We start from the raw sequence: 10,000 nt of genomic DNA, 5'->3' as shown, positions 1-10,000 counted from the left end.
GAGAGAGAGAAAGAGAGAGAGAGAAAGAGAGAGAGAGGGTGAGAGAGAGAGAGAAAGAGAGAGAGAGAAAGCAAGAGTGAGGGAGAGAGAGAGAGAGAGAGAGAGAGAGAGAGAGAGAGGGCAAGAGAGAGTGTAATCATGACAGCATAGACATTGACAGATAAACAGTAGAGAGAAGAGAATGATTGAGGGTCTCCGTCATTTGTGTAATTCTAGAAATACTTCAGTATACAGAGTAAGGCTTTAGACGGTGAGAGACAACTGCCACAGACAAACATGCTAAATCCTATTTTGAATCTTAGATGCGCTATATTTAACAGAAATAAATGAAGATATGTGGACAGTCAAATGGATAGACGTGCCAAAACTAATGGAGCCAATACCACTAGGAGCTGGATTACTGAAGTGCAGGAGAGGCAGTTAAAGGGCTTTCAGCTAAGTGGGTGCTCCCTGTGTGCAAAGCAGCAAGGAGGAGGCGGAGTGCAGGGCAGGGGGAGAGAATGGGAGCTGCCTGCACCTCCCAGAGCCCAGTGTGATCCAAGCGTCGGCTTCACAGGACCACAGCTAAGGGCAGAAGAGCTGACCAGCATGCTAAAGAGAGAGAGAGAGAGAGAGAGAGAGAGAGAGAGAGAGAGAGAGAGAGGGAGGGGGAGGGAGGGAGGGAGGGAGGGAGGGAGGGAGAGGGAGAGAGAAAGAGAGATAAAAAAGGGGCTCGAGTAAAAAGATGGACAGGAGAAGGATCCAGATGGAGAGATCACTAACTGGCATGAAAAGACAAAGGAAAGTAGAAATTGCCTTGATTTATTAATAGATATGAATTAATTATTATCAATATATAATTCATTGGTTGAAACCTCATACAGACTTTACTCTTTCTTTCTAACAAACATTCTTTTTTTCTTTTTATTCTCTCCCCCTCTCTGTCTCTCTCCCTCCCTTCAGCCCACTAGCTTCGTATGCACAGGCCATTTTGGCTGAGTCAGATGCTATTCACTACTCAAAGTTGTCCTGCAACAGCTAAAAAGCCTGTAGTCTGTAGTTTGCCAGACCCCTGCGCCCCCACCCCCTAGCCCTTCGCAGTGGTTTGGTCCAGGCAACCTCTTTACAAGCCGGAATGAGCCATTTCCTTGGAGGAGATGTTCCCTAAGTTTGTCCAAAACACTGACCAGGCTTAGTCATAGAAAAACAAACATGTTCTTACACAGGATAACCATCCATTCTCCATTTATTTTGAGTTAATACGTCAACAGTTAAAGTGTTTTTGGTCCACTGAATCAAATTTTCACATTTAATGAAAATTCTGGCACACTACATTAGGAGAAACATACCTTTACATTCTATTATGTGGTTATGTGATATTTCACAAGGGTTCTAAGGAGTTATGTGCACACATATAATGGCCATCCTAAAAAAGTGGATATCAAAAACAAAAAAAACCCATCTGTGTAGGTCAAGATTAGAATACCCATCTAAACCTCTCAGTCAGCACTCAGAACTTTAGGCACACTGTCCAGCCTGCTTTTGACCAGCACGACTGGCGGTCAATTGGGGCTCACGCAGGCGCATTTTGTCAAAAACGAAAAGTGACGGCCCTGTTTACATTAGGACATCGGATCTCCAGGGAGAACTCCACGGCACTCTGCAGGGCCTTGTTGCAGATGGAATGCAAGGAGCACGGCATAAAATATTACTATCGCTGCAAAATTTACAGAGCGATCGAAAGTGCAAAAGTGTTTGACCTGTCCCATCCGCCAAATGTGAATGTGTTCTAGGAATAGCCGGTTGGGGTGTATTCAAGTCGTTGTCGCTCACAAATCATCAGGACGGCCCAAAATACACATGGAACAGATCAGACGAGCAGGAAGGGAAGCTTCTTCATCCGTATGGAATGTCGTGCGCCCTAAAATTCGCAAAAAACATCTGAAGTGGAACGGCAGACTACATACTTTGATTTTAGTCCGACACGTGGCCGAGAGGACTCCCTAGCTCAGCTCGATCTCCAAGACCTGCTTCCCTCCAGGTGGGAGTGGCTTGACACTCTTCCCTCCGAGTCCAGAGAAGGTCGAAGAGTTTACGCAGTGACTGTTCCGTCACGAACAAGAGTTATTGCTTTAAAATCCTTTTAAATTGTTGTCCTCCCTTTTCCGTCTCTCTCCCTCAGTCCTTAGTGGCAGGTTCTAAAGATTGTGCGAGACTCCTCGACCTTGTCTGTCTCTCTGTCCTCAGTGACAGATTTTAAAAAGCGTGTGAGACTCCTCAGCCTGTCTCTCTCCGTCTTAGCCGTGTCTTCTGCTTCTCTCCCGGCTGGATTTGGCCTGTCCTCGTCTCGTCCTCTCACAGTTACACATGTGAATGGCCACTGCCTGACAGGCACCAGCAGTGTACACTGAAGAATGGTGTGAACAAACACGGTGTAGAATGGAGACGAACCTTACTGCTTCAGTAGGGATGAATTTGGTGCCAGATACTACTTCTGGCACTCTGTGTCTCTGTGGATTTGCGCTCTACCACAGAGACAGTAGCACGTCACCTTCACAAATCTGGTGCCTTTTTAATTTATAAACAGTCGAATCACTATCACAGATTAGAGTACAGACACTTATGTAAACATGTTTTCTTGAGTATAAAAATGCTGTAACGTAAAGTAAAATAAACTAGACATGCATTTTTACGTGATTTAACTTCACGTGTTCGAATTAAGAGCGAGTAGATGTTTAGTTTAGGGCAGCCCCGGCTAAAGTAGACTAAAGAATTCAAAGTTTAACCTCCTTTTTTCTCTCTCCGTCCTCTTTCCTGTTCATGACACTTATCATATCTTTCTTTAGGGAGGTTTCCTTGTTAGATAGCAGCCACATCATGTTATCCACAACAGCAAACTTGTATGTACTACATGCTCACAAACACACACACACACACACACCCCTTTGAGTGTGTGACCTTTGATCTCTCCATAGGCGTGTGTTTTGTGCGTGTCTTATCACTCTTGGCATATACATACAATACCCACTGAAAAGCTTCAGGCTCACACCGACAGGTCCAGCAGTGAGACAGATTGGCGGGAAACATGCCTGCAGAGGAGAGGGGTTAAATGTCAAAGGTCACTATGTCTTGTTTGTCATGTTTTACTTGCCTGTGTTCACAGCCCACGAGTCGTGTGGGTTATATTCATTTTTGTGAAGGAGTGAGGTGCTCGATGTCTGATGTGCTCTCCAGTTGCTGAATAGGAGCTTCTGTTTGGACTGTAACTCACACACTTGGATGAGGCCCATCTGGATATGCCACTGATATACTGATATATGTGTTCTAAAAAACCTGGCTGCATGACTGAGAATAATTTACGCTCTTAAGCGAATGTAGTCCCCAGCTAAATGAAACACAGCTATATTTAAGAAAAATCCATCTAAAATAAGGGAAATGGAAAATGACACTTCAATCGGTCCCATTAGTTATATGTGAAAATCAGATGATCAGGTGTCCTCCCTGGATGAAACTGGAGTCTAGAGAATGCGTTCTCCATCTTATTATGCTATTGCTACTTAATCTTGATCTAATAATCACCTAGGGTCATGCTGATGCGTAGCTAGGCATGTAGTGATGTTAGCCAGGCTGGGTCAGAAGGAGCAGAGTGCTCTGGTGGTTGCGGTGGTGGGGTCATATCACACAGAGATTACAATCCTTTTGTCCCAGAATGATTTGTCTGGCACGTCTTCCTGTTTTTCTGAAGCTGCTGACCCGCATGCTTCCTTCAGAATGTCCCTGCTCCCAAGATACATCTTAATTATCATAAACCCCTCTCACTTCTATCACTTCCTTTCTTGTCTGGTGGGCGCTTGGTGCTTCTGGAATGGAAAACAAAGTAGTTATGGTAGAAATTCAGAGAATCCACACTGAAAGTCTCATAAGGTAAAAAAAAAAAAACCCAAAACCCCCCCCAGAGTTTAAAACTAGAGTTTAGTTTTTTGTTAATGCCATACCATAAAGCTATAGTTAAAAATAAAAACAAATAAGCTATATTCTTTCCCATACCATATATGAAAGGGTTGCCTCAAGAAAAAACATACGTTTTCCTGGCTGTTGAGTCTACTCAAACTGTCCTGACACATTTAGTTTATTCATGCTAAATAAGGGAAATCCACTATGTATAGAAATAAGGACAACACATCTACCTGACTTATTAAGTAGACTTTTATAAACTAGCCCAAATCAAATATTTCAAAGGCTGTCTTTAAATAATAAGGCATTGGAAATTAGATCAATAAGGATTATATATTGTTTTCTGTTCACTCACTAATTCAATCAGCTATTCTTTCATCCATTCATTAAGGCATTCGTTCATTCATCTATTTATCTACTTAGTTGTACATGTAGTAAATGGAATAAACATGTTTTAGCTGGCCCAGCGTTTCATGTTTACAGGGGGTGCAGCAGGTGGTGTCCCCACCTTCATCAGGTTGCTATCTGCTCATTTCTCATTCAGACACGACTAGCCACCAGTGACTGCCACCTCCCAAACAAAGGAAAGGTACAGCGGAAACAAAGGACGCTCACTGATACAACCGCTCGACTTGATCTGCCATAATGAATGGGCTTCGGTGAATGTGAGGATTAAGGTAGTCTTTTGTTCGAGAAGATGAACTGATCTCACGCCAGTGTGATTTAAAAAGACGGCCGTAATGTTTAACCAGCAGTCGACTTCATACCTAATTCCCGTTATCAAGCTACGTATCGTTAGTTATCATTAGGTTGGAATGACGAAGGATATTATTAGGGGAAGGAACCTCTTCTTATGAGTTTGAAGACCTTGAGCTGTCCAGAGTGCTGAAGACGAGTATTTTTTTTTCCAGCGATGACGATTTTGGGAAGATTCTGTCAGAATAAGTGCGATAAAATTCGCTAGTGGACAGTTTCTGTGAGAACGTGCGTTTGCCATGTTGCGCTGTACTTCGTATAACATTAATGAATAGTCAATCCAAATGTAAACAGGTCGATTAGCTAGCTGAGCCTATACCCTGTGGAAGGCTAATATTACTGAACTTTGAACGTAAGCCTGACATATGGCTAGGCTATTTTAAGATAAATCAACACTTTATAATGTAATAAATGTAGGCGATCATTCAACAATCTAAGACATCTGCCGTCGCCCACACTTTAACGCAAGTGTCCAGTGTAGGCTATACAATGTATGCTGTAGTTTCACTTTAGCGATTTTACTGCGTTTATGTCCAAGCAATACCAGATATGAGCTCATATGAAAAATATTGCACAGCAAAGCATTTATCTAAAAGGGTTCACAGCTAGACGGCGAACAGAAACAAAATATGGGGTTAAAATTGTTATGAAGTCGAACAGTCCTTCCTTTCAGCTTGTTAAAAAATATTTCAGCGAATCAGTCGGATGGCTCGACCATGCTGAACTGAAGACTTCCTTTCTGTCCAAATAACGCAGCACACAAGAGACAAAGGCGCCCGACAGACAAACTCAGGGGGGGTCCACTGTCACCGGCAACATTTTTGTGACATACTCCTGTGTGGACTCCTATTCACATGCGCCTCGAGTTGCCATTTTCCATATTCTGTCCACACATCAGGTGCCACTTCTACTATTCGCTCCTGGTCTGGGGGCGTGGTTTAATCCCAGCTCCACCTCTCTCTCACCATACATGCCAGAGTGAGGCAGGGGGCGTGGTTTTGTCCTAGAGCTACCTCTCTTTCACCGTGCATGTCTCAAACATGAGAAGATTCTGTCACTATATTGACGGTGAAACATGAACCAAGCTCAGCGAGCTGTATTCAGACCATCGACATATCCGCTCTGCGATTAGCCTTTTCTGTGTTATTTGTTCCCTGTCGAGGAGTGACACTTAGCCGCCTCAGACCTTTTTTCTCTGTGCTGAAAGACTGTTAAATCGCTGGCGCTGGATCTCTCGTGCGAGAAGATGTGCGTGGAAAGCGATGGATGTGAAATTGAGGGTTGCAGCAGTTCGGATGAGGTGCACACGCTGTCGCGAAGCATGAGCACAAATCTCAAATCGAACCCGGACCTCCATCCGTGCAAGCCAGGGCAGAAATTTCGTGCTGCGTTGCTGCGATGCCGGTCTCCGACTGCCGCCGCGGGAATACTCAGTTTCGGAAACGTGCTCAATTACATGGACAGATACACGGTAGCCGGTAAGACCAATTATTTCCCTTTTGTAGATGCACATCTGTACGAGTAGCCCATGAGTTGCTATGACATTTATTTTTAAAAATGTGGCTGTTTTTGCACTGTAATTTATTAACAGGGAGTTGACAGTCTTCCTTAGGAGGAGGAAGTCGTTTAAAACGATTTTAATGATGACTTTGTCCTAAGTCTCAGGTGATTCAATCAAGACGACAGGATTCCAAGCAGTAACGAGGGTCAAAGACTTAAACGGCATGATAGCCCATTGACTCCAAGTTTGAATAAAGACCAATCGAATTTGACCAACTATGTTTCAAATAAAACGCTTGGGAATCTCAAACAAATTATGTCAGAACCAAAAAGAAAAAAGACTAATCGTGAAACAAAAAGTTAAAGTTCAATATGTCTTGAGCAAATGATTACTGAGTAGCCTACTCTAGAAAATGCCAAACTAGACTGGATTAACTGTCAACGCTTAGTATATATTTCTTCTTGTTAATACTAGAACATTATTGGGAACATTTTAACAGACTGACGTTTAGCGAAGCTTTACACATTCTACTGTCTAAAATAGATTTTGACAGTTTAGTTAGGCCTGTAATAAAGTTGTTATAGTAGTTCTTTTGTTGTGTTACTCGTGTCGTAAAATTTTTATTTCTAAGGTCCCGGCTGTGCGCAGAAAATCACTTAGCGATGTACAGTGTGTGTGTGTGTGTGTGTGTGTGTGTGTGTGTGTGTGTGTGTGTGTGTATATGATCGCAACATTTCTACAAGAACGTCCCTCGTGTAAAAAATAAAATTCTTTTAAGCAGAGAATACGGATTTGACAGGCTAGATTTTCACGTCTTTCAGACGTCGAAATAAAAATAACATTCGACACGATGAAGCATGTCTAAGTTATCGAAATAAGTTCTTCCAGGAAAAAGCCAATTAAGTCTAGCGGTCTAAAAAGACCTTTCCCAGTCATGGTGCAGGCAGCTACGTTTCCATAGAAACTAGCATGGCGTTAACCAGTTAGTTTGCACCAAGTGCGTAAAAACTTTGCATATATATTTATTTGCAATAGAACCAACTCCAAGGAAGCAATATCTTCTACAACATGTTAATACTGTGATTTAACACGCTCATTGGCCATGTGCGTACCGTTACTATGTGAGCAGTGGACAGTGATCATATTTGAAATGGCAGTTGGTATTTGCTTTAAAACGCCCCGCAAGTAGCAGTGTCAAGAATAACTAATAGGCTTATAATAAGTTTAAAAGCAATAAAAAATCCTCAGGGTATTCCTTTTGACCATAATTGTTAATACAAGATGTATTTTTGAATTTCGCCTGATGCGGTGCCACATGATCTTTTCATATAATCGGTCAATCGTTAAGAAGTGTCTTTTGTGTGTCAGTCTTTTTTTTTAAGATAAACTCCTTAAAGATATGCATACACTTTTTATTTCCATGCAGCCTAGTGGGAATACCTCGTACGGTATCTTTAGCTATGGGCCATATTAATATTGTTGTTGTTGTTGTTGTTGCGAGCTGTTTGGGTTACGTAGATAATGTGCCAGGAGCATTATAGCCTATTCAGCCGCCACAGCCTCCGCAGTGTCCGTCAGCCTGGCCAGCTTTCCTCCGTCGCTTCCCGCACTCTGCCCGTCTACAGGCAGATTTCCAACCACGAAATAGTTAAACAGGAAAACGCAAAGTAGAAGATCATTGTGAAGATTGTCTTCGCACATTGCGCTCCTGGGAGAATTACTGACATACCGCAGACTGCTTAGACTAATTGAAGGATGCGTCGTTTCGCTGCTATGAAACTGCTCCAGATCAGTCTTGGAATGAGCCATGATTTGTAGTACGAGCGACCAATTCAGACACCACATCTGGTGTAATTAAATTGAGATTTATGAGTGTATTGCATTCTGTGACAGGAATCCACATAGCACCCTATAATCCAAATTATAGGCTTCAAAGAGGTGTCGGCTTGACGCGGTTGTGGGAGTACAAACAGCAAACCTCTGAATATTGTTGTATTCTCCGAGTACGATTAGTCCACAATAAGCGCATGGTACTAAAGCTGCATTACATAATATTGACCAAAGCAGAGCTTATAACTGCTGCCCGCACCAAGAATGCGTTTATATGCAGCGTCGTATCTTATCAGAAAATCCTGAATAGTGAAAAAAGTAACTTTTCATTGTTCTTCCGCAAATAAATACATACATATATATATATATATATATATATATATAGATAGATAGATAGATAGATAGATAGATAGATAGATAGATAGATAGATAGATAGATAGATAGATATAGATATAGATATATAGATATAGATAGAGAGATCTTTACTATATTAATCAATACCAAAACAAATAAGAACGAGGTAGATGTAGACTGCAGGGAGATTGCAGCAGAAGGTGTGTGTATGGGCTGTAGCTGCATTGTGCATGTTGTGCAGTGCAGAGGGGTTCTCCCGTGCACCGTAGTGTCTCACTCATCATGCATTATTCATGAGCATTGTGTGTGTGTGTGTGTGTTTGTGTGTGTGTATACATGTGTGCGGCATCCCCCACATGCGTGGTTAGTGGGGGGTAGCTGACGCAGCCATCCTGCAGTGTAGAGGCTGACCACTTCTCTAGTAGGAGCAGGAGAAAGAGAGGGGGAGTTCCCTCCCACATGGTCCTCCTTCCTATTGCTATACAGTTATTTCCACTGCAGTCAGACTGCCAAAGGCATCACAGTAATGAGTGAGTGTGTGTGTGTGTGTGGGGGGGGGGGGGGTAAAATAGGTTGGAAGAGGGGTTTAGGGATAGTTTAGAGGTAATCCCTGAACTCCTGCCTGCATCACTGCCTGTAGAAAACATGATGCATTGCCCCAGAGAAACAGAAAGGATGTCATCTTTGCACCTTCTGTTGATGAGATCACTGGATTGGCCATCACATTCATTTATGGTTGAGCTCCTCCGCCAGTCTGTGGTCCGGCCCCCCTGCCCCAGGCATCGGGACGAGAACACGCCCACTTTCCTGCTGGCAAAGCACGCTCACAAACACACAGTACACCCTCATATCCAAAGACCACGCAGACCCCAGGAGCGTTCGGATTGGTTCAAGCTGTTAATCTTGCAGGGAAAGAAAGTTCTGAGGGTGGAAATTGGCCAAGCTCACAAAAGAAAACAAACAAACGTAGAACCAATCAAAAAGCAGCACTGGACGAGATTTTCTTTTTACAATTTTGAAAAGCCATTTGGCCTAGGCGTTCACCGTTGTTAATTTTTTTTTACGAGGCCTATGTTCAGATGTGCGGTGCCTTAACGAGTGCCGAGCGAGCCCAAAATCGCCCGTATGCATCAGCCAAAAACAAATGAAAAACTCAGCCTTATAAAAAGCTTGGCATATTCGTTCAGTCTTTCTTGACTCTAGGGTTTTTGGCCCCAGCCCCGTGTTTAATCGGTAGAGTGAGGCTCTAATTTGGCTGCTGAATAAAAGGATGCCACATCAGACTAGTGCAAAGTCTGTTTACAGGATGGAAGTGGAAAGCCACACTATTTTGGCCTGATAATGCAATCAATGTGAGCTTGCTTAGTGTTTGGATTTGTGCGTTTTGTGTGCGTGGAATATGGACTGAGTAAAGATGAGTGTGTGTGTGTGTGTGTGTGTGTGTGTGTGTGTGTATGTATAATACTTGCTAAGACACTGTGTGTGTATGGTTTTTGCGCTCCGGAGCTGACAGCCTGCAGTGCCACAAAGACCCTTGGGACATTCCTCCCTGCCTGTCAGATTCAGTACTTCCTGGAAAAAAAACCCACCCTTACGTTTCGATGCCTTTATGCAAGCGCGAATCT

At 43.0% G+C, this 10,000-nt stretch overlaps 1 protein-coding gene and 1 long non-coding RNA gene across 2 annotated transcripts in view; one reads left to right on the top strand and one right to left on the bottom strand.

Moving 5' to 3' along the window:
- Nucleotides 1-1,207: 1,207 nt before the first annotated feature.
- The window catches only part of LOC145658965 (uncharacterized), an 11,971-nt gene continuing 3,178 nt past the window's right edge, over nt 1,208-10,000 (bottom strand). Inside the window, exons 2-4 of the long non-coding RNA XR_014124859.1 lie at nt 9,066-10,000; nt 3,559-3,839; nt 1,208-3,068 (exon numbers count right to left, since the gene is read on the bottom strand). The exon at nt 9,066-10,000 is cut by the window's right edge and continues 714 nt beyond it. This is a non-coding gene — a long non-coding RNA (uncharacterized LOC145658965). The remainder of the gene's footprint in view (nt 3,069-3,558; nt 3,840-9,065) is intronic.
- Nucleotides 5,721-10,000, top strand: part of spns2 (SPNS lysolipid transporter 2, sphingosine-1-phosphate) — a 63,635-nt gene continuing 59,355 nt past the window's right edge. Inside the window, exon 1 of the mRNA XM_026998551.3 lies at nt 5,721-6,167. Coding sequence (XP_026854352.2) covers nt 5,936-6,167 — 232 coding nt within the window. The 5' untranslated portion in view covers nt 5,721-5,935. The remainder of the gene's footprint in view (nt 6,168-10,000) is intronic.

This window comes from Electrophorus electricus, chromosome 8 (assembly GCF_041902795.1).
Source record: "Electrophorus electricus isolate QZ-2024a chromosome 8, ASM4190279v1, whole genome shotgun sequence".
Classification (NCBI taxonomy): Eukaryota; Metazoa; Chordata; class Actinopteri; order Gymnotiformes; family Gymnotidae; genus Electrophorus; species Electrophorus electricus.
The sequence above is the reverse complement of the archived record's forward strand: the minus strand, read 5'-3'. Positions and strand labels throughout refer to the sequence as shown.